Raw genomic sequence first — 27,166 nt, 5'->3', positions numbered from 1 at the left:
TTTTAGGTTTATTTTAATGAATAATATAATTTAAAATCTAATCTAAACCTTAAATTTCTAATGCAAAGTTAATTAAGTAATACTTTTACAATTTGACAATTTAAGATCTATGACTATACAGATTATTAAAGAAAAATTAATATAATTCACTTATAAAATAAAGTACTTATTTGCTGTGATTATATTATATTTTATTGCTTTAAAATTTAAAATAATATTATGATACTAGTTTAAAATACCTTTGCAGGCACGTATACAGGGGGGTATTGGAGTTCAACCCCCCTACCCTCCGAAATAATTTATTTAAAAATTAAATCTAATTACACCTACTATTATAAAATATTTTTTAAATTTGTACTACTATATATTCCCCCCCCCCCCCGAAATTTTATTTTGTGCACTTTTGTATTTATTTGTGTTTAGGCTATAGAGTGTGAGGTATGTAATATCAATAAGTCTTTACATAACTCTACTCTGTTTAACTTTTTTTTTAAATACATATTAATTTAGAATATTATACTATAAATACATAATTTCATGTAAGTACGTAATATACATGAACAGTCGAACAGTTAACTCATATCTTACAACATATAGGTATAGGTAATTAAACTAAAATAAATGGTATCTAACATATACTTGTATAGATAGATACTGTCATGTTTTTTAATTGAAAAGTTTAATACGAATCGTTTAGAAATACATAAAATATAAAATATATTATAATCAGCATAATAATTGTATAGAAGTTATATAAATGACTTCTAGTTAAATGTTAAAAATTTTTTTTTTTTTGATAAATAATAAATTAACTACATAAATGTATGTACATGATGATATTTTTTAGAGGACGTGATCGTTATTTATATATTATTTATTTCAGTTTTAGAAAATTAATTCCTTTCTCCGTCTGTAAATGTATTTTAATGTTTTTAATTTTTATTTGTTTCAAATCATATTATGAATGATAAATATACTTGATTAGCTTAAATAGTAAAATGTGTAATAATAAAACCGCAACGAAAATTTAATTATTAATTATATATTTATATCTCAGATAGTGTATGCGCATGGTTATGTTCTAAAATGTTCACTCCTCGGTTCATGTACTTATCTTAAATACGTGCTGCAGCAGCCAAAAGAATATTTTCGTTTGTTGCTTACGTTGCCCAAATATTTTATGGTTTTTTTTACTTTATAATTTATAAGCGAGTAACCGCCACCAGGTAGACGAGACAGCAAACAGTCATTCGCTGTTTGTTAGTCGTTTAATTGCCATACGTTAAAGCTGATTTACATGAAAAAATTGATTTGTTAATTGGTTCACTAAAATTTAATGGACCAATCACAGACTACTAAATATCATATTGAAGGGACAATAATTTACTATTCATTCTTTAAATATCTAGTTATTGTTAATGCAACCCGGAATTATCTTAGTTGTTCAAGGATCAACTAATGAGTCAACTAGTATATATTGTTATTTAATTAGTTATTATTATAGTTTATTTTCTCAGTGCATTTATTTTTATACATACGTATATTCATTAAAAATATACCACATTACTATATCTAACTTAACATACTTATGAAAAACATATATTATATAAACTTAAAATGATAAATTAACTTACTAATCAAGAACCTACTTCTTATTAAAATTGTTACTTATCAGTCAAAAGAATCACGAAAACATATTTTTATAGGTATTAAAATATTATAGGCGTTTTGAATATGCAATACACTTACGTACGTGTTAAGTATCGCCCGTAACTATTATGTTATTGCGGTATTTGGTTTTCAGATAATTTTATTATTATGTAATGACATGAGTCATTTTTAATTATTGTTCAAAATAAATAAAGCTGATTGAAATATTAAATTTATAATCAATAATAAGAAATTCCAATTTTATATTATATATATTATATAGGCTATAATCGTGCTAAATAAAGTATTATTCGAGGAAATGAAAAAAAATATTTTAATCAATTATACTCTATATATTATATATAGTATTTTATAGAAGATTTTGAGAAAATAAAATAAAATGCTTATTAATTTAGGAATTAATAGAAAAACTTTCATAAAAAAGGTTTATAGATTTATAAATGATTTATGTCACATTTAACTTAAGTATTGAATTATGATTTTTTAACTGGTTAACTACTATGTTCTTTTATAAAGTATATATTTTTTAATATTCAAATGTTTGATGAATTAATTAATTTAAACAAAAAATAAATAAGTAGTGTTTTGTTATAGTTAATATAAAATAGATAATATTATTATACATTATAGACATTTTAAATTAACAATTTCATTATTCAGAGTATCATTGAATCAGCAGCTGTTCTATCCGAAATATTAGTTTTTATTTAAATATTCAGACACGCACTTCGTTAAACAAATTGCTCATATTATACAATATAATGAGTGATACAAATTAGTATTATGTAACCAGTATCAAAATGAGCTGATCAATTGTGTTAATATAATATTGTGTAACTTGAATAATTTCAAAATAATTACAATTCTAAAACAATTTGTTTTAGACAGCCAGTAAGGTGAAAAAATAATAGTTTCAAAATTAAGACCATTAGGTATACAAAATTCAAATTTATTATTTTGAGAAGAAATTTATATGACAGGTAGCTGGATATTACCAAAATCAAGATTAGAATTTTAGATTTTTTACATGTTTTAAATTCTAAGCGGGGTAATGAATGTATTGGTCTTACAATGTATAAGGTATATTTTTTTTTAAATTTACATTTTTTGTGTCTGTTGACTATTGCATGATGATTTAAAATGAAAAAAACTTCAATTTGTGTGGTGTTTGATAGCAAATTGGATTTAGTAATAACATATTTATGATTGGTATTTTAAAGGCGAAGGCCGGAGGGAGTCAAATAAATTCATAATATTTATAGCAGGGGAAATAAAAAATCTGGAAAAACTAAAAATAAAACATAATGGAAAAATGGAAATATTTACACAACTCTTGTTTTTGACGAAGTAAATTTTATTATTTTATATCTATCTACACCCCAAATAATAACTAGATGAATTTTTTAATACTCCAAAACACCATTGCGAATACTGTGAAATAAATTATACTTAACTATACTTACATAATATATTATATTATATTTATATTTATTTACTACTCCGCTCCCAATTATGGAAAAAATACTATTATATTTTTTTTATTAAAGTTGTTATTTTGTTAATTTTTGGATTTAAAATTTTTTTGAATTCGAATTTAGTTCTAATATAATTTTATTTTTATAACTTTAGAAATAAACATAGAAAGGTACTTAATACTTATTTAATTATATTATTACATAATTAATAATTTAAATATAATCTTATTTGTTAGGTAGGTACCATAACTAGAACTTGACTAGTTGTAATAATATTTATACATGATAGTTTATTCAGACAATGACTATACCAACGTGGTACTTGTTTTAATAAATAATAATATACCTAAAATTACATTGAATTCTAAAATAGTATTTTATATATTTTATTAAATAAATTCGATAGATAGGTAAATAAACATTAGATGACTTAAATTGTTGATTGTATTTGAATTTAATGTAAAATCATAAATGACGGAAATTCAATATATTTATGAATAATTCAATTTGAATTTTACAATATTTTCCATACGTATATTAATTATATAATATAAATTGTATTATTATTAGTATAAATTAATTTTACTTAAAAATTAATGAAATTATCTAGCGGAATATATTATATGTAATTTTATCAAATTAAACTAAAAAATCTTTTTTTACTTGGAACAACGTGAGTCGTTGTGAAAACAAGACTGAACTGTAAATTATTATCTATATTAGATAGGTCGCGGCGTCGCTGTTGAAAATGTGTGGTAGTCGTCGACGTGGTAACAAGCCACAAGGAGCGCTAGTAATCCACCCATGTCTGCGAACTGCTAGTTTTCTGCTACTCGGTTGAATGGACTAGTGATAATTTAAATTTTTGCTCGGTCGAGAATGTAATCGTTTTACGAAAATACGAACCAGTTGGCCGTCGGCGTTTCTTGCCGTATAACGTTGAGTTCGTGTTTGGTTTATCCCGTGTTGGTCTGTTAATTCTGTACTTTGCGTCTACAAACTAAATTATTTTTTTTTTTTTATCAATTTTTTATTGATATAATAGTACAGTGAATTTATTATACGATTTATTTAAACGCATCTAATAATTCGCAGAGGTGTCGCATGTTTATGAATTATTTGCAACGGTTAAATAAGAAATTTGGAATACAAAATATGTACTTCTCAAAAAATGATAATGAGAACTGTAAGTAAAATCGAATTATACAATTTATATCGTTTTTTTTTTTAATTTTTAAAGTTTTCCTGACAAAATCTTATCAACTTGGGCACATAGGTACAATTTCAATATTTTTACATTTCTCAAAACAAATAACATTAATTGATACATTTTAATAGAGTACGATAACAAATTGACATTATACAGTTATGCTGGAAATTTGAAAATTATGCAAAATATATTATATAATTTACAATACTAAGGTAAATGAGCTAATCTAAAACGTTTATGAGGATGCCCACGTTAGAGTCTGCGTCTGTTAAAACGGACATTCAGCCCGAAATATTGAGGTCCGTTTTTTTGTGTAAATGGCTGAAGAAGCTTACCAATAAGTCCTTGATGAAGTTTTTGATAGTTCGAATTTATATAATAATACTACTAAATTAATTATATTTATTTCTTAAAAATTATTTCTACTGTCAAAAATGTAAAAATGAATCACTTATAAGTTTTAATGTGAGAGGATTTTTAAAAAAAATAACAAAAATTATAATAAATTAAATTAATTAATTAATAAATACATTTTTAAAAATTTTTTTATTAAAAATCATCCTATTGATAAACAAATTAATTGGCATGTTTATACAAAACGATAGATATTCTTGTGAACAATATGACAATAAATTAAAAGATTCCGAAATGTCAATAAATACGGTATCTAGGCACCTGTTATTAAATTATTACTTTGTTTTTATTATTGCTGCATACGTGGGGGTGGTGAAAATAAATATCATAATATTATGATTATATTATAGGTGTATAAATTATGTAATTTTATTATAATGTCGTATAACTATACAACATATTATAAGACATGTTACGGGTGTGACGATAATACACAGGCGTGAAAAATAGCATAGGGTTTTTGATCAAAAAAGGATCGTTACGTAATGTTTGCGTAAATACATTTTACCAGGAGCTCCGGAAAATAAAATTACTGTCGCGTAATAATAACCGGGCAGGAAATTAATTTTTGAAAATATTTTCAATAACACAGCGACCCGAGATAGCGGCACGTATCGAAGGGCGGCGGTGTAAAGGTGGAAGGGTGTCGTTATGTATCCAAAATCATACGAATTATAATAATGTATAATAATATTTTACGCTGTGCGGATTTTAAGAATGCAAAAAAACGGCTCAAAATAAAAAAAATCTTATTTGTTTAAAAAAACCGTTGACACGCGCATAATCATATAAATGATACATATCTATATCAATGGCTTTGTGTGCGTGCGTGTGTGTGTGTTTAATTAAGGTTTTTCGCTGGAGTTTAATCGCATCGATTGCGTGCATATATAATATGATAATGAGGTGCACGGATACGTGTTGCACCCGTGGTGTATCACATCGTATTATTGCAGTATAAAATATAATATTATAATATTATGCACGTGGCGACGGCGTGTGAGTTGTGAGTAATGCGATACGTTTTGAACTTGGAAATGTCGGAGGCCCTTGCTCTGCGCGACATAATATTGTGTTTTCGTACCGAGACGCTATGGTGTAAAAAAATTTCAAAAACATACTTTAGCATGTGTCCATGAGAAATTTTAATTAATACACGACCGACCAGACGTTGACGACGTAACTCTTCCGATGATTTAATTCGTAATCATTCGATCGGCTGTTGTTATGTGGTGAGGAAAGGGTGGCAGGAATTGGGCTGTGTATAACATAACCACTAATATTGTAGCCCGCCCGCCGGCGAAACTATAAAATACGATTGTCATAACAATATACACGTATATATAGTATTGTTTTGTTGGGAAATAGCTTCGTCGTTATTTGTGAGTGAGCTAACAGTAGAAATAATAATAATAATATAATATTATGTACGTAAAATAATACGTAATACGTGTATCATTCGAATAAAAACCTTGATCTTGACGGTTGTGAATTCCTGTGGGATCAGAACGTTTACTATATACAATATATGTACATATAATATAACACTGCTCTATTATGTATAACGCTTATACATTAGGTACATATACTATAAATATTATATTATATATACCTATTACCGCATAATACCATATAATGGTAATTATTATTCTCTCCTGGACCCCGCGCGTGGGATAAAACTAATTGTATTTGATTACGTACCGCGTGAAGCAATTTATCGAAACTTATTATGTAATTAAAATTATATTTTAGCAGATACAACTGCAGCAGTTGTGGTAACTGAATTGAGGTATCGATACTAGCTTTAAAATTATTATTTAATGTTTATAATAAAAATCATTTTTCTTTTTTTTTAATAAATATAGTAATTTTTGTTGATTTTCTAAAATTTAATTTATGTGTACAAGTACGAGTACTGTACATGTGTAATATTTTGTACTCAGATATTATAATATTATGTAAATACCTAGTTACGTTTTATAAATATAGTTATAAATAGTTGCAAATACATCTTAATATATCAATATTATAACTTAGCAAGATGTTTTTATTTTGTTTATAATAATAGATATTTTGTACAAAGGGTAATGGAAAATCTCTGTAGGCACAATACAACTTTTCTTGCATCCATCAGTATATATTGATAAAAAATAATACATACAGAGTACAGATTGTTAAACTGTTGTCGAACCAACCTAAAATTTGTAAACTAAAAAAAACAAAAATGTATGTATTATAATATTGTACTTGAATAATTAATGAACCAGTATTAAGCGTTTCAGTCAATCGGATTATATCGTACATAATACAATTGTCTTAAAAAATATGTTAACTATAATTTCGCATATATTTTACGTTTGAAATTTATTTTTATGGTATATAAAAGTTAAAATTGTTTAAAATTATGTTATTTTTAATTTTTACCATCCCATTAAGTATTATTATTACAAACAAGTTTTAAATTAAGGCAGTTATTAACATGTAAACATGTATTTTATTTTACAGAGTAGAGTAAAAATTAAATAATTAATTAGGGATTAAATATTAGTAAACAATTATTTAAATAACGAAAATTGTATAAAAATTGTTTAATAATGAAATATTATGATTTTAATTCACAAATAACATGTATAATAAATAGATTCCCATACATACATAGGTACATGCATGGATCGTTGCACTTAATTCATAATAAATAATAATATGATATACTTGTAAATTATACATATTAATTGTTTATATGTACAAGGTTTTTAAAATTTTTTTTCAAAATGATGTTATACGTAACTTAAATTATATTTTTAGGTAAACTGATGTATAGTGATGTACTACCAATTTTGTAAAATAAAATTTGAATGACCTCGTGGCTTGCACTACGCCCATATATTATATACTATAATACATTATATTCATGTTTACAATTAAACATTCTATCATTTTTCTAGAACTTTTATAAGTAATGACTAATGAAGAATGTTTATTAATTATATTAATTTTGTGATTATAAAAACAAAAACCATTACAGAAAATTAAAACTAAAATACAATTTTCTTAAAATACATTTTATAAAAATAATTCAAATGTCTTGTTTGTAGAAGTTTTCATCACAATTAGTAATAGTTTTTAATAATTATTTGGGTAATATAATATTTATACATTTTAATTTAACAGTTTTAGTCATTGTGTGATTTTTTAATGAATATAGGTAGGAAATATTTTAGAAGGAGATTTTGGTCTAGATATACATTAAATTTAATTCACAATATTTAATATAAAATTGTTTTATTTTAAATTTGGGGGGGAGTGTTTGAACACCCAAAACACCCCCTTACCTACGGCCCTGAGTTTATCAACTTAATGCCTCTTGAATAAATAATTCATGTAGAATATTTTAATTTGCAAACGTGAATTTAATTTCTATTTTAAGAATTATTTTTATTATTTTTATTCATAAGTCAATTGACATTATTAATATCCATTTCTTCATCTAATCGTTGTTTGTCTCAATAAAACAATAATAATTAACGTATTTCCTGAGTATAAAAATAACATTTCCAAACAATGTTTGTGTTGAAACGTGAAACGTTAATATTTAATGATAAGACTGATATTTTAATGTATTATCAATTATTTATCCAGAGTTCATCAAACTGATACAAAATTGCATAAAGTGTTACGTTGTTTATCAATACAACATATTTCTTTATATAGTTATGATTTTAATAGATAGTTATAACACTAGTTAGTGGTATAGATGTTAAATTTGTATTATTTGCTAGAATCAAGATATACATTTTTTGATTGATAAAGTACTTTATATGTTTTAATTTATTTGTTCTTGTAAGTTTCAAGTAGTTGACATATAATATAGAAAATATTGATCATTTTTGCGGTGTATTGATAAAATGGTATAACATCCAAATGTTTTTATCGTGGTTTTTAAGTGTATTATAAAAATGTTCATTTACGTCTTATAGGACTTTGCGATTGACGTCAACCGTCTAGAAATTCACACATAGTTTGTTACTCTGATACCTACACGGTTATTTTTATCACAAGTTGAGAAGTTTAAAATTGTATTGATTTATGTTGTTAAATAGAATATTATCATATTATCATATTATTATATTATATAATCTACCGAATAAAATATAATTTTATTTAATAATTTTATAAAAAAAATTATACAATTCTACATATTATCTATATAAAATAATAATTTCTATTGCAATATGTTTAATAATAAAAACTTTTTTATTTAAATCAGTAATAATTATTATATTTTACACATTTTATAGCTGAATCTGAATGACACTTCTTAATAGTAGTACAAAAGTTTAAAAATTCAAAAATACTGCCATTGAGTGTAATTAAAAATTCTGCACAATAAGAATTTAAATAAATAGGTACATCATTAAAGAAAAAATGGGGTTAAGAACGCTTGATGAAACACTCTGCAATACCTATAGATGTAAGATAACCCGTTACTGTACGGTTTGGATAATTCATTTTTCGTGACTATTTTTTAAAACACTTGTATAATTGAAGTATACATGCCAATGAAATAAGATTTTTTGCATCTTAGTGATTACTTATAATACACATAATTTTGTAACAAATAAAATTAAAAAAAAAAAAAACAGACAAGTTACCTATTTTTATCACAGTGTTGTACTGTAGATGTCAAATATACTGACCACGTCACTGGGTGGGTTATTGTAATAGATGCATTAAATTTAATTAGGTAAATGATAAATCATTGTACAAGAAAAATGGTTCTGAGTGAAGATAGTCTGTCAGCCTATAAAGTACCTATAAGTACCTATATATTTGAACTACTACTGTAATGAGTAATTTAATTATTTAAAATTATTCTAAACATTTTGAAAATGTAATTTTGTATAATAGAAGTAAAATATTATAATACAAATAGAGGTTTCAAGTCCCCACAAATAATTTTTTTTAAATATAACAAAAAAAATAAAAAATGTTATTCTTCATTTGAATTACCAATTTTGTCAGTATCTGGACAAATGATTATAAATAAAAGTCGTATTTAAGTATCAAAAATTATTTTTAAATTGTTATAAAAACTTATGTGATATATTGTATTAAATTTTCAAGTTTTTACCCCGGCCCTAAAATTTTTTATCAATATTTACTTTAGAAATTATAGGTGATACAATTTTCTGAATTTTAAACTATTATATAATTGGTAAATGTTCGTAATTTTGATGAATTTCATACAAATTTTATCTTGTTTGTTTTTAAAAATAGTTTTGACTATTTATTTTCGATGTTTTTTTATTTGTTGTAAAAACAACTTACATGGAACCTTGTATTTATTTTTCAAGGTTTTTTAGTTTTTTACTCTCAAGTAGAAATTTGATTATTCATATAATATTTTGGAAATAACAAAACTCTAAGTAAACATGAATATTTAATGAACACTTTATAAGTTTATTGTTTTATTTTTGAATCACAATATCAATCGATTTGATCAGTTTTTTTTTTGTTGGATTTTTTCGGATTTTAAAAATTACTAGGAATTTTTTATTTTTAGTACCAACTAGATTCAATTTGCTACTAAAAATCACCTTCAAGACAAAAAAAAATATACATTGTAAAACCAATTTATCTACATTCTCACTCCGCTTAGAATCTAAAATTATTTACGTTTTCGAATTATTGGTAGAACAGACGTTACTAACCTTGAATTATTTGGCGCTAAAATTTATTTTGAATTTTTCACGCTTTATTATTTGTAAGAGTAAAAGTATATCGTTCATAGATAGATATTTTTTAAATAGCTAAAAATTAATAATGAGTAATCATCGAGGTTATGGTCATTGGTTCTCAAAATATTTTATCCAAGTATGATATATCTAATTAGGTAATTACCGTTTGAGAATTGAAAATTGCAAATAGTTATAGAATATTTTGCTTACATCACTGAAAATTCTAACAGGTATGTGGCGCCATATGGCCGTTTATCCACGTATATCGTAAATTTAGTGAGTATACGAGTACACGGTAAAAAAAACTAGAGAAGTAAGTATACGTAGCTAAATGATTGATAAAAGTGAAAGTGATATATTTTGTAAACATAATTTGGTAGGGTTAGATTAGATTTAACTACATATATATGTATACATAGTATATACACATAAGAAATAGGTAAATGGAATGGGAATTTGGTTATACACTTTAAGTACTGAAATGTTGAAAAAAAAAATGATACCGCGTGTGTGTTCTACTTGCGATAGGGCGTCCAAATCGTCACTAAACTGTAAAATTATAGGTAGCTGTACAATGCATGTACTATGCATAAAAGATTATATAATCCGATAATCGTATATGTTCAGTAAAACTTTTGATCGCTATCTCGATAAATAGACAGATAATGGACTGTTGTAGGGACATAGGGTATAGAATATTCGTAAACATTCTAAATTCAGTAACCAATTTAAACTTCAGATGGTTTTTTACCTTTGAAACCTACTTTAAAAAGTTTGTTTATTGAAATATTTACGTATTTAGTTGATTTTTATGTGTAGTTAAATAGTTTGAATGCGTCGGGATGGTGTGCATAATAGGCATGTATTTTATTATTATTTCGTAACAATCGCAGTTATGGTAGATTCACACCGCGCGATTGCCAAAACAAAAAAGAGGTATTGTAACTAGGCGGTATAATACGCTTGTGTCTCAATATTAATAATAATATTATATAGTTGGTTACAGAAATGACCTAATAACATTCAATCGTGCAGTCATTACGCACTCGGGCCGTTTTATTACAATTGTTTGCTTATAATATAATATTATTATAATTCACACAGAGCCGCAGGAATCATAACATAACACTTTTTAGATTTCGCTCTGGTGATTTATGATTTATAACCTGGCCATTTTGTGTGCTTATAATACGCTATGTTGTATGCATTACGAAATCTAAAGTGCGTAATACGAAATTATAAAGTACATACAACTTTGTATAGTGGGTGTTCATGCTTCGTTGTGCAATTTCGTTTATTCATGTTTATAAACTAAACAAAAAATTACGAATAAAAGATATTGAATCTTATAATACTGTTTTTTATGCGAATTAGCCATACCATCCAGTTTTCAGTTTTTATTTTTTTAATCGTAGGTGGTATTAATTAACTGTCTGTAAACCTTGAGTTTCATCCACAAATTTCCCATATTCTAAGACAAACAACAATATATATTTAAATAATCAAATGCAAATACTACATTATTATTCGCACGTGTCAAAAGCCTACGTGGATAATAATTTCTTATAATAGGCAATGTTTAAAAGTCGCTACTGAACAAAAATGTCTAAAAAAATCTATCAAAAACCAAACATATGATTCTTACCTATGGTAAATCAATAACATTGTATTCTTGCAATCGTATGTAATATGACTATAACATAATGTTTTAATAATAAAAAATGAAAACGATCGTTTTCTAACCCGACGATAACATGCGCGAGTTTGTGCGATTGTGTTGAGTATGTGTCGGTGTGTGTAGATTTTATGTCATTATGTTCTTGTAAACATTTCTGACTGGTTCTGCCCGGGTTACGTAATCCGTATAATACATAATAGTAATAATAATAATAATGCGACTAAACGGAACGGTGTGTGCAGTGAAGGGTAGGGAGTGGGCGCGCGCATTCGTGACTCGCTTGCTCGCTGTTGCTACGTCGAGAATTGCCAGTCAATCAGTGGGGGCGAAAAAAGGAGCACGATACGCACGTGCTTTATTTATGAATTTACAGTTGGTCGTGTATCGCGGTTAGACTGATTTTGTGTTTACGATATATAACCATAATATATATTTATGTATAAATTTACAAACTATGGTCATCGGAGTTTTAAATCGTTAAAAAATTCAAGTTTTAAAAAGAAATAATATACTCTGGTAGACAATTTAAACGGGCTGAGAGAAAAGTATTTGATCACATCCTTGAATAGGATGATCACACACTCAGCGCAGATGACCGATGACATATTATTGTTATTAATATATTTAGGTATATTAAATAAATAATAAGTTCTTACATGTAATAGGTAAACGTACAGATATTTTGAACACGCGCAGGTGACGCGGTAATCGAACGCAATTGCCAATGGTTTTATGTTTTAGGGGTATAGGTTAATATAATAACAAATTAATCACATAATATATACCCATCTATAAGTTATAGGATATAGATATTTTACAAGATAGGCTGTATAAGGGTATAACGAACAATATTCGTTTTTTATTTTCAGTCGGGCAAGACACCGAAGTCTGATATTATTATTTACACTTTAACTTAAAATGCGCGTGATCAACAGTCATTGTATTATTATTTTTGGATTGAATAAACATATTGTTTATAATAATTATAGGTATAAATAATATAATGTCATATGAAATGTGATAATATTAAACACGAGTGGTGCGTATACTGTTCGCAGGTTAATGTCGTTCTTCGTTCAAGAGGTGGAAGTTAGCATAAATGATTTTATGGCCAAAGTAGCAGCAAACGACAAGTTCTCCGGTCTATACATCAGTACGTATGGCGGCGGCGGACAACAGCACCACCAGGAACACCAGCAGCAGCAACAACAACAGCTGCAGCACGAACAGCAACAGGAGGGACTGCAACAGATCCGGAATGGCAGCGTCGAAGTCGATTACAACAACTTGGACGCGTGCATCGCGTACGCCGATTCGGTGGCCAAGTGCGGTCGCGTGTGCGAATCCCTGGACCTGTACGCCCAGTGCTTCCGGATGGGTCCGCTTCCCGCCGACTGCCTGTGGCACGTGACCTCGGCGTTCCTCGACTTGATCCGACAACAGTTCGACGACGACCCTCAGACGATCCCGAATCCCTCGTCGCCGTCGCTACAGTCGCAACAACAACTTCAGCACCAGCAGCACAACAACCATCAGTACCACACGTACACCCACGTCCATCACCACCACAACACCCGCCACGACCATCAGCAGCACCAACAGTCTTGCCCGTTCGTCTGCTGCGTCTGCAACCTGGTGCTCCGAGAACCGGTCACGTTACTGTGCGGTCACACGTGTTGCCGGAGGTGCGGGGGCGGCACTGCGTGCAAGCCGATAGTGTGCAACAAGTGTGGCGTGCGCACGCCGTTCCAACCGCACGTCGATGTACTGGTCAAGTCGTTGGTCGAGAAACTGTGGCCGGTGCAATTGCGCGCCTCCGAGCTGCTGGACGAGGGCAAGGCTTTGTACAGACAAGACAAAATCCACTCGGCCCTCATAAAGTTCAACCAGGCATATTACACAGGTATGGCAATCGATTTTTATCTTATTTACTTGTGCAGTATTGTCGTGCGATAGTCATCATATATCTTTAATAGCAGCATGTAAAGGTCAGTAACCCCGGTTCACGGTGTAGGTACAGTGTGCAATGTGCATATTATGTGCTGTAGTGCAGTGTACCGTATAAACACCATAATAAACGGGTGATTGTTAGTCGCGTATTATATACATTAAAACAATTTAATATCTGCAATGCGTCCTGAATTAAGGTTATTAATTTTATAATTCATTAACATACCTACATATATTTATTCATACCTATAAACTGATAAATAAAATAAAAATTTCTCCCGCTCCACCTGTAGTGGTTTTTAATTTTTTCGGGGGCAGAAGTTTAACAGGAATTCTGTTCCTGTCACAAAAATTGACTGCAGGAATTAAGCACTTAATATTGGCATCGAAAGATTGAAATGTGTAGGGGTGGAGAAATGTACGTATATGTTTATGTGTGCATAAAACAAAACTTACAATTGATTATACCTATTGGCTATTACATATTACCTATATTGTATAAAGCTATCGTAAAGTGTAAACCAAGAAAAATGATATTAATATTAAAATACAATATTAAAAAACAATAAATTAAATTTTCAACATATTAAGCGATATTAATGTTTATATTGATTTATCCACTTTCCATATAATGCTCACATATTATAAATATAATATGTTTTAATGTTTAAGATTTTTTAGTAGAAGTATAGACAATTTATTTGATTATTTACATTTTGAATACCGACATTAAATTAAAACAAGATTTTAGTTATTTTTATAAAAAAAATATATATGTGTGTGTGTGTGCGTTAGCGTTAGACATATAGATTACATTTTTGGATAAATTCCAGACTGAAATTTAGAATCATACCATTAGGATACCATATAAATTTATATAATACTCTGATTGGAAACAAATAGGAAAATGTATATAATTTTCATTGCTTTGAATTAAATTTATTAAACACATCTAAAAGAGGAATATTGAAATATAATTTATAATAAAATCTATATTACACATGGAGTAATAATAATAGAACCGATAAAAAGCGAGTATTCTTTTAAGCGTTATATATACACGAATTTGAGTCTGTATTTGAACTTTGAAGAACAAAAAAACAATTTTTGTATCGCTGAAAATTATTCTGAACTGTAGAGTCTTATAGCTATAAAACATTATAATTTTTTAAGATTGAATATCTGAGGTAATATTAATATCTTCTGGAGATTAAATATAAGATTAAATTAAGCCACTTGCCACTATAAGGATTCTAGATTATTAATCAATATTTTATATTAATTCGTAGATTGAACTGAGATATATGGAGATTAGACTATCCTCTTTTTTCTTAATTTGTGTAATTTTATTTTCAAATTCTGCAATTTTGCTTGTTAAATTATTATAAAGAGATCGTTAATATATTTGACGTTAGATTTTGATTTAGTTGAGTGATTTAGTAATATTTACTTGTTTTTTTCCATTTAATCATTTAATATTAAGTTGTAATGTATCTATGTAGTAGATACTGAATATTGTAGTAAACAACAATATTGAAAATATTTAAAATACTATAATATATTAATGCATAACATACCCAAAAAACTACCAATCAGCAACCATAGTAATATAAATATATGCGTTCAAGTCAATCGTACGATTCATCGTACCATTTTTTATGAACATGTGTATATGTTTGTTCCAAATGAAGGTCTTATACATACCTATAAATATAATATAAATTATAGTTATACAATAATATCTATGTGCCAAAATATAATTGTTCGTAGAAAAAAAAATTTATTGCTGTTACATGCGTAAAATATAATTATCTAACTCCTGTTATAGATAATATTTTTATCAGTGATGGTTATAATCTACGAATTTGTTTGATTCATTTTTTGTCCATTTTGAAATACGGCAACGTTTAAACTTTTATGTCGAAAAATAAAGATGTAAATCGTTGCTTTAGTCATCTATAAAAACTTGTTGATTTCTATTATTTATTTGTTGTTCACCTTATTCAAAGTGAAAATTATCTTAATTATTTTAATGAAATATTGCGGAAAATTTCTGAGATAAATAACATGATTAAATAAAATTATGCACAAGGGATAATAATAAATTTAAAGTAAAAATATTGTGTAAACCAATTTACATTATTTAAATTACTATTATCGATGCGGACATAACACATTAGTATATGGTATGAGAATATAAGTTAGTTACGAACAGTATATTATACAGTTATCTTTGATATAGACATTTAATAAATACAAAAAGGTCATTCATCAAACTATTACAAATTAGGGAATTTTAAAGAAGTGATTCGCAAAACATTTTTATTTTTTCGGTTCATTAACACTTTAAGTATAAGCATTTTAGAATATTATCATCGTCATTAAAAGAACGTGAGCGCTAAAGCATTTACATTTGAAAAAATTAAGCAAAATAAATGTTGTGATTTTATTCTGCGTTTCATTATATATTTTTCATTTTCAAGAAATGTTACTAATTAAATATATTATATTATTTTTTATAGTATAATATAAGCCTATTTAGCCTATTTATATTTATATTAGATATCTAAATATCAAACTATTTATTCCATATTTGCGCGCATCGTTTTTTGAAAGAATAGCCTTGGGATACTTGGACTAAATAGTCGTATCGAGGCAAACTGCAAATTCAATGTACTTAATATAATTTTGTTAAAATTTACATTGCTTTTGGTTTACTGAAGTGTTGCGAGAAAATCACTCGTATCATAGATATAGTGATTTGTGCATATATTATAAATATAAGTTCAGTAGAATATAGTTGTTGGGTAGCACTGTCGAGTGCCTGATCACTAATACTAACCTCCTGTCATTTACCCACCAATATTTATGATCAAATTAATTAATTATTTTATTAGATGTATAGAATAAAAATAGCTTTAATAAATAATAATAAAAAAGAATATAACTGAATTTTGAAAATAAATCAAATACCTTATTAGAATGTTAATAATATTTATTTATACAAAAAATGATTCTATTACCATACATATTAATTTGTTTTTCGAAGGAAAACAAATAACTAGGTTATTATATAGTATAGTGGCGCTCACAGGATTTTTTTTCGAGGGGGGTCAAGGTAAAAATAGAACACATTTTACAATTAACAAAAGTATGACCTAATTTTAACCTAGACCTCGTAGAAAATTTCGGGCGGGGTTAAAACCCTTTACCCCCCCTGCGTGCGCCACTGTTATGTACATTGTACATTCTGAAGGTATATCCTGCTGCAGTATCTTATTTCTGATCCTTTAAAATTTATAATTTACATAATTTTTGAATAAGTGAAAAAATAAAATAAATACCAGCATTATTATTTTTAGATTCCGAGCCGAGCAATAAATGTATTGATTATACAATCATGTGTTTTTAGTTTTTCTGTCACCAACTTTAAAGTATTTTTAGTACTCTAATAATACATTTTTATGGTATTTTATGGTAGGAGAGTGAATTTAGTTAGTTCTTTAAGGGGGAGGGAGTGTTAAAAATAACAACAAAACAAAACAAAACAAATAATAAAGGGATATATAGGAATTATAACTAAAAACCAGTTTTTGTAAAAATTAATTTTGTTCTAATTTAAAAACAAATGACCGTTGACACTGGCAATTTTTACCAATTATGTTTATATTGTATTAGAATTTTCTATACATAGCATACATATATTTTGTTTCTTTTTGTGGTTTATAGATTCCAAAAGATATTTTCTACTTTCTTTTTAGTTATTTTTTGATATATATTTTATACATCATAATAGGTAACTTTTTTGTGAGTAAAAATTCTTGAAAATTTATTGTAAGATTCCTTGTACATTTTTAATACTGGAATTACCAAAATAGTAGAGCAGTGTAAATAATAATTTTATAAAGATATGTATTTTTGTGTGTCTGTGTACACACTAAGTAAGTAGTCAAAAAAAACTTTTGAAAACCAAAATTAAAATTTCCTAATACTTTATAACCGGAAAAAGCAAATAAAAAGTTAAGGAAAAAAGGCAATTTTTATGCAAATCCAACCGTATTATTAAAATAGTTGTTTTGTGACTATAATTACCTTATACAATTTGTACGCATATTATTAATTATACGAAATAAAATTTTAAAAATATATAGATTAATTTTAAGATATTACCTTCTAATTTATACTATGAACTTATTCATACTGTTTTACGGCATTGACTCAAACATATTAATAATAATAATAATAATATGGTTCAATATACACATATTTTATACTTAAGCTGCATAAAAAAAAATATATACATATTATAAAATATATTTAGTTTTCATATATAATGATAATTCATTGAATTTAAATTTAACACATTCATAATAGTGAACCAGCGACACCTAAATAAGTACTCAAAGTGAAGTACCCACTTCACTATCTTATTTTCAAAGTATTGATAAACATTTTATTTTTTAGTTAAAAAACTTGAAAATTAAAATAAGATTTCTCATAGGTTGATCATATAGCAATATAAAAACATAAAAAATACATATCATACATAATTTTGTTTTAAAAGTTAAACTTTTTACTAAATTTGTTAATCATGAAAATCTGCTAATTATTCTATAACTAAAAATTTTATGAAGTGTTAATTTTTTATACTGTAGGTTTGTAAATTTGTTTAAAGGTTTCTCGTGAATAGCTCTTACTGGAATTCATAAATCTAAAAAAATATTTTTATAGGCACGTTTTTTAAATAGACAATCAAAGTTTAAAATTTGACGAAATTTGATCTTAATTCGAAGAATAACGATTTTAGGTAGTTTAAATATTTATGGAGACTAGATACCTTTAGTTTAATATTGTTATAATTGTTATATTTTACTGTTTGCAATGACTTTATAAAAATATTAAAATTAGTATTTTGCCTATATTTTTTCCATAAATGTTATAATAGTAAAATTAACAACTATAATAGTAATATAAATATTTGATAAAATATATTTAGTATTATAAATTAACTGACCTTTTGTCTACTCTATTGAATAACCTTTTAACTTCGCACAGAATCATTTTTCGAATGTAACAAATAAATTATTGAATTCAATTGCAATTTATCCAGTGACCTATTTAATGACGAGATATACTCAATACCTATACTGTCGAAGTATTGTGGTTATTTATACTTTTTTTCATTTTTTCTTTTATTATAATTAAACCAAAGAATTTGTCTATGTAATTTTTCTTTAAATTATAGGCCAATATAGGTACTAATATATGTATTGTGCGTGGTCATGTATTTTACGCATAGTTCTAGATATTATATAATGCATGACTTTCAATTTCCGAAACATAAAACAAGTATTTATAGTTCAGTGTTGGAAGTTTTCAAGACCGATTTCGGTAATCTAAGTAGAAAAAGAGTAGAATATCGGAATCAACTTACTATTTCCAGTTTTAGTAGTATTATGACATCCGAACCTTAACGATAGCCGTCACATTTTACGTACGCGTTATGTACTTATAATAGACACTCAGCTGAATAGTATAATATATATACATATATTTATATATAATCTGGTCAGCCGAGTTTTTTTTTATTCGAGTGTAACCTAATTTGGTAGCGCACGTGTTTAAGTGTTTTGGTGTTGTTTACGAACCTATACAGGTGATTTTTTTGAAAAATTATCTTGATCTGAAATTATTATGTTTTTATATTTTTTAATAATAAAAAAAAAAAAAATGTTTTCACACAGTTTGAAATAGGTTCTAATAACTAGTAACTATAATTAGTATTAATAATACAATTTTGAAATAATAAACAACTTTTTTCATATGATTGTAATTTTTAATCTATTTATTACATAAATTACTTTGAAAAAAAAGTGTAGCCTCCCCAAATTTTAGATTTTGGTGTCTGTGACTGAATAGAAATCTATAGCATTCTGTATGAACACTATAAATCTAGAATCATAATAATGTTGTATTATAAAGTGATCCTTATTCGCGTTTCTCAATGACCCAATTATGTAACACTCTATTAATAGGATGTAAACATGTTATAATACATATTATGTATATTTTGTGTGTCGACTGTATACATTGTACATAGAATATATACATAATGGTATACATTAATATAATATATATATATATGCTTGCACTAGATCGTCGCATCTATTTGTAGTACCTACCTATATATACGACGAGAGTTCCAAAAAAGCCGATAGGCTCGTCTGCACGAATAAAAATAAGTCACGTAATCGGATCGGACATTGGCAAAGGTGACAGTGGTGACACAATATTATAATATACGGATGTAGCGATTTCGGGTGAAACCTTTACTATTATCTAAACTATACCTACTATATTAACCTGTACTGCTTAAAATGTTATATCTATTTATTAGTCATTATTCAAAGATTAAGGTTTTCCTCGGTCAATATGTATCGATTACTGTCGTAACTTTTCATATTATTATACGTATTACATGTGCAGTACATGTGCTGTATCCGTAACCTAACCTATGTAAAATGTTATAGTTATATAGGTTATAATCTATGATATATAGTTATTGTATATAGTTATACATTACATATACATCCTAAATATACACACATTTATTGTATAAATATAATATTGTAATGTAGCTTAGTAGTTACAGCAACTATAATAATAGGCCTAAAACCTATAAAAAGATATCATTCGGCGAGCATACGTGAGATACGAGAGCTACCAACCAAATTTCGTATGATCAAATATTTCATATAGCTTACTTAAGCTACGCAAGCTGTATGTACCTATATACACTGTGCCACGGCGGTCTAATATATACTTAGAAAAGTACTGTACAAATAACGATATTTAAAAATAAAAAATATTAATATTCTAGGTACCCTGTACTTTAAACAGTAAAACACACTTATATAATATTATAGTCGCACATTTGAATCCATGTTTCAGATGGTATATGCATGGGCGTAGATAAGAAATATTTTTGGAGGGAGTTTTGATCTAGATATACATTAGGTTAAATTCACTATACTTATTTTAAAATTGTTTTATCTTTAATTTCGGGAGTTGCTTGAACACCCGAAACCTCCCCTTACCTACGCCCTACGTATATATGGTATACATGACGTATAAATTTGAATGCGAGCGTACAATGAATGACCTTATAAAATAATATATAATTCGTAGGGTGTTGTTTTGTTAATATTTTAACCTATATATCATAAGTATATACATGCAGATATTGAAAAACTATCGTTTTATTAGGTAGTTAAGACGATAAGGACACACACCAATAAAAAATATTTTTTAACTAAGACACTAAGTATTAAAAATTTTCGGTGGAGTCATTTTGTGGGCACCCTAATATGTTTATTGTTTACACGATTAATTCGAAGTAGGTATATAATATAATTTTTAATGGACACTATTTTATTATTACCTTGTAAAGTCTTTGTCAGTTTATCTTCAAAACAGAAATGAGTTAAACGAAATAATTTTTTTCGAAAAAATATTGTGGTGTGAAAATTATAAAACGGACCGATTAGTTGATGTATATTAAATTATGTAGTAAATCAGCTAGTTAGTTAATACCTCCTATATACCGAGTCTATTACCTATTACTTATTGTGTATTACACTCTATAAATCTTTTAGATTTGTCTATGTATGTGCCACTGTGTACCTATTTTATATTTATATATATATATATATATATAATATGTATATAAGTGTATAACAACGTTTGTCGATATTATCTTATTTATAAAACATAGTGTGTTCGTTTGCCCAAAATTATATTTTCAATAGGTATAGATATCGTATAACGTCGTTTTTTGAACGGTTTCATACCGATTGTAAAGGCATGTCGTAGGAAATAAATAATTAACATTATATTTGTTGTATTATACACGGCGCTGTCGGTGAAACAATAACATCTAATTACACGCCTTAAACGGAACACACGAATAGCATGGAGACCTCCGGAGAAAATTAAAAGGTGTTATATAACATTAATAATATATATTTATATACAGAGAGGTGCACGGGTAACTATACGACTTGTGTGCTCACTCTTGCTCATGTGCGTGACGGTGTTGTTATAACAATAAATATACGGTATACCTATTTTACGTTATAATGCGTAAGCTGCTGTCTGCTGTCATGTATATTATGTATTCTTATTTGGATCTTATGCTCTCGACAGCTGTAGAGGCTGGACCCTTAAACCATTATATTATATTTATATAAGTAAACAATTAATAAAAAAAATAATAAAATAGTTATGCTATGCAGTGTTTATTAATACATAGGTACAAGAGATAAATGTTTGATACATAGGTATATTATATACATTGACACAAAAACCGACGTGTCCTTGCGCAGTCTATCAATCAGATATACTTACTATTTATATACTTACCCGAGATGACTGTGATTAGCGTACGTGTATTTGTCTCTTATTGTTTGCGTAATTAATAATTCAGTTGGGTACGGAAAAAAATATCAAAGCATTGACCGATAAAAGAAAAAAAACTACCGTCGACCCCGAGACGATGATTTACTTTGAAGGGAAAACGATGTATATAATTGACATTATATTTGATACAAAGAAATATTTTATATTATATACAGTACAGGCGACAGTCGTATTAGATCGAGTATCTACTTGTCACTTCAGTGATGGGTTATATCCCTAAAATTCGAGATCCTCTTAGAGCAGTTTTTAATTTAGAAGTCGTAATATACGTCTCTAACTCGAAGATAAATTATTGTACGAGTAAAAATAATAATTTTATAACGATTTATATAAGTCACATTATTTCATAATCACATGTAGGTAACTAGTTCATAACCTAGCTATATAATGTAGCTTATATTGGTTACTTGTTATACAATTATAATATACTATACATTGTAGGTATTTATCTCTTTACTTTTTCAAATTTCTTAAAGGAATCGATTTATGTGTTCTTCCTAAAAAAAATTCCTAGACAACTTCGGATTACTCTCAATACCTATCTTTTTAGTACATATAATATATGTAATGTATATGATATGCATGCATACATTTAACGATATCGGCTGGCTGCTATGTGTGTGTATATATATATATATATACATCTTAAACGGAGAAAAACGCGGGTTGAAGCGGAAGAAAAAAGCGTAGTATACATGCGTATTTTATTCGGGTCAACGTTGGCCGAAAGCGTGAATTTTTTGTATTTTATTTTATGTATGCGTACCTTGACATCCAGGTCATCGCTGCCGCATGGCTTTCACTCAATTTGTTTACTGATCAGCTGTTGTCGCTACTCTTGTGCAGCATAATTACAAAATTTATAATACGTAATAATTGATAGAAATAATAGTAACGATACTATATTCGTTCTCTTAATATGTATGATATTATATACAAGATATTATCAGATCTAAAATCTTACATTATTACACTGTATACGAGTATATCGATTATCGAAACCTAACCCACATAGGTATACCCACTATACCCTATAAATCATAATTTACCAATACTTAAACACCGCCAAAGTTGCTACCTATAATCGCAATCATATTATTTAAGTCGATTTCTTTAAGAAGATAGGGGATTTGATTATAAAACCGCTTTACTGTATGTTTTTAACTTTTTTCGTTTAACCTTACAAGTTTTTCACATAGGTACATATAGAAAATTATACAAAGGTGTATCACACTGTGTTAATCGTGTCTTCTTCAATATAACTTATTTACTATGATTAATTAAAATTTTTTAAATATATTTTTGGAAAATTATAATAATTATAAATTATTTATTATATATTTATAATAATAAAAGATTATTGTTCTATGTTAATATTTTTGTTTGCATAAGCTTGAAAATTGAAATACAATTTTTGTTGTAGAATAATTATTATCGTATATAAATTATAAATGTATAAAGTGGATGTCATATACTATGTATAAACTAATGGGTGGGTATTCACGAGGAAACAAATACACTTTGTATTACGTCTAATTATATCGTACTTACATCGTAGATGTTATTTTAAAATGTGCCTATCTTAAAATCTTAACCTCCTCATTGAAAACAAATTCATGGGATTTGACTAATAACATTTTTTTTATATAATATAAACACAAAATAATAATAATTTATTTTCATAAAGAACGCTGTACCGGACGGTGTTGTTTTTATCCCCACTACCAATCATTATTTGCGTTCGAATACGTCGATTGATAATTAAAACTAAGTTGTATATATTATCGTACTAAAATATATCTATCGACCAAAACAAGAATACATTTTGGCCTCCAGGAATAAATAAATAAATAAATATGTTAAATACTATACAAGTATTATTATATAAGTCAATGACCGCATTGATCTTTTATATACATGGCGAAATACCGCGCGTAAAACAGGAAAAACAAAACTAATAATAGTATGCATTTATAATCACGTTGTTTTCGTTCACAAAATTTCGATCTGAAAACCATAGCACGTGTACATATTATGTGTAAATACAAAATGCGTTGTATATAGTATGATGAGAATGTGTACTTATTAATAAATAATAATGTTATATACTTTATTGAATTGTTTAATAGCATACTATTTTCATTTTATCTGTATACATTTTTTTTTTTAAATGTGTTTGACATAAATTAATTCTGTAAGTGTTCTATCTTGGAATTTTGTGAATCACCGCGAAAACAAAATACTTCAAGTATAATATGTAAGTAAACCGATAATTTATAATACTGTTGCTCTCCAGTTTATACTCAGTTACTATTTTCTGAAACCGTAAATTATATTTCGAAATTACCTATACTGATTAGAAAACATAATATTTGTTGACATGAGTATAAATTCGATGCTTAGGAAATAGGAGACACCCTGTATGCATAAATTATAGAGACGTTATCGGCAGCATGACTGATTTTTCACGGTCGGGCGGACTCAAGGGCAAGTTTAGCGGGTATAAAATATTATAAACACGTATACCTAGTATCTACCTACTTACCAACCTACACCTATGCGAAATTTTGTTTGAGCGATCCGTCAACGACAGTGGCAACAGGTTCATCGCCTTACATACACATAGTTAGTATAGGTACCGATAATACTATTGCGTACACAAAACGCGTTTACCCGTATTCGTCAAACATAACACACATATACTATACATATTATTTCTAATTCTATTTCAGTGAAATCCCCGAACTTAATCGTGAGTTGCAAAATTTTATTCCCATTCACTCATCGTTTTACGATTATTATTATCGTTTTTACTCAAAACCAAAGTGGGTATGTTTACTGTCATTTTAATATGTACAACGTATAATGTACAAGTTAGAACTTATTGTACGAATATAGAGGTACGATGCAATAGTTGTAACATGATTTTGCGCTCGCTAACAGTACCAAAACCAAATAATATTTTACAAGACGCGGGTCAAAACCTGCCCACCTTCTCCCCCCCCTAATTTGTGTGTGTTATTTTTAACGATTTTTTTTTTTTGTAGAAAGTTTTTTTTTGGCCGTCTACTAGTTGTTGTTACTAATAACTGCACTAGATTGAACGAAAATTGTAATAGTTTTCCGTCTATAGTGGTTTGTATACGTGTCACAAATCAATTCATTAATTTTAGGCAATTTATTGCGCGTGTGCCGTGTCGAAATGATAACGTATGATGATCAATCGATGAAGATCGTTATTGTATTATATAAATTATTTATACTTACACTTTAAACAAGTCGGTATGTTTGTGTGTATAAATGTCAATGTTATGTACGGCTTATTAAAATTTAAATTATCGACGTGACAACATGTGATAATATTTATTATAATATATACATCGTTCAATAATTAATTCATAATTGCAGTGCGTATTACGTATACACATATAATGGGTTTATTATATTATATATAATAAGTAATAAGTAATAGATGTTACATATTTAGTGTGCTGAACGCAAAAAGAAATTATTAAAATATTATTCGTGCGTATCCTACCTATTGGCTTCGCTATTATAATATAGTATAATATTATTATATTATGTCAAAATATTATGGTGTCGATTATGTATAAGACCGGATTTTGAATGTAATACATGTTGATATTTTTATAAGCAATTTCACGTAGTAAATGGATTTTCTTCTATATCATATTAAAATAAAGAAAATTGCAAATTTTTGTTTTGCATATTTTTGTATATTTTGGGTGCGATTTTTTTTCTACATATAAACGCATATTTTTGCATATTAACTGTACATTTAAAATATGTTTTAATTTTATTTCATATTTTGTCATATGATTTTACCTTACAACATAAAAATTAAAAACTTTTTTAAAAACAATACAATACTACTTTTGTGAACAGGATTCATCAGATTAGATTATAGATATCTTTCATGAAATAAATGATTTATTTAACAACATAAAAAAAGATATTTTTGAAAACTTCTTATAGAACTCAATATTATATCACGATATGTTACCTAATAAACCATTAGTGCCTTAACTTAAAATAATACGGTGGGGTGTTTAGAATCGGCAATAGTTTATGTAAACAATTTCGAAGATCTTAAAAATATTATTCAAAATCTACAAGAAATTATGTCAACAGCATTAAAATTAAAGAAATTTTAGTTACATCAAATTGATAAAAAAACTAATTTTTAATAATTACTTATAGTTTTACTTACAGAAAATTTAAAATTTTTTGAACATGTTATAAATTTTATTAATAATATTTTTGAAAATGAAAATAGTATATGAATTTAAAAAAAATGTTCTGAAATTATTAATAAACAAAATAAAATCTTGCTAATTTTAAATATTATTATATAATATTTTAAAAATTTTAAAATACACCAAGGTAAGAATATTGACTTCAAGAGTTTCAAAATCCAAAGTTTTTCTCAGAAATGTTATTGAATTTTAAATATGCATTATGCACCCATAACAAGTGTTGATAGGAAACGTGGCTTTTCTGCGTACACTTAGTTCTAATTATAAATTGTCGA

The 27,166-nt window shown here is 27.0% G+C and overlaps 1 protein-coding gene across 2 annotated transcripts in view; it reads left to right on the top strand.

The window, feature by feature from the left end:
- The first annotated feature begins 3,993 nt into the window (after positions 1-3,993).
- Positions 3,994-27,166, top strand: part of LOC114127416 (LON peptidase N-terminal domain and RING finger protein 3) — a 42,085-nt gene continuing 18,912 nt past the window's right edge. Inside the window, exons 1-2 of one of the 2 annotated variants that reach the window (XM_050200013.1) lie at positions 3,994-4,332; positions 13,245-14,089. In XM_050200013.1, coding sequence (XP_050055970.1) covers positions 13,249-14,089 — 841 coding nt within the window. In that variant the 5' untranslated portion in view covers positions 3,994-4,332; positions 13,245-13,248. The remainder of the gene's footprint in view (positions 4,333-13,244; positions 14,090-27,166) is intronic. The other variant, XM_027991642.2, reaches the window with a different exon arrangement.

Source organism: Aphis gossypii, chromosome 2, assembly GCF_020184175.1.
Source record: "Aphis gossypii isolate Hap1 chromosome 2, ASM2018417v2, whole genome shotgun sequence".
Classification (NCBI taxonomy): Eukaryota; Metazoa; Arthropoda; class Insecta; order Hemiptera; family Aphididae; genus Aphis; species Aphis gossypii.
Note: the sequence above shows the minus strand (reverse complement) of the source record. Positions and strands in the feature narration are given on the sequence as shown.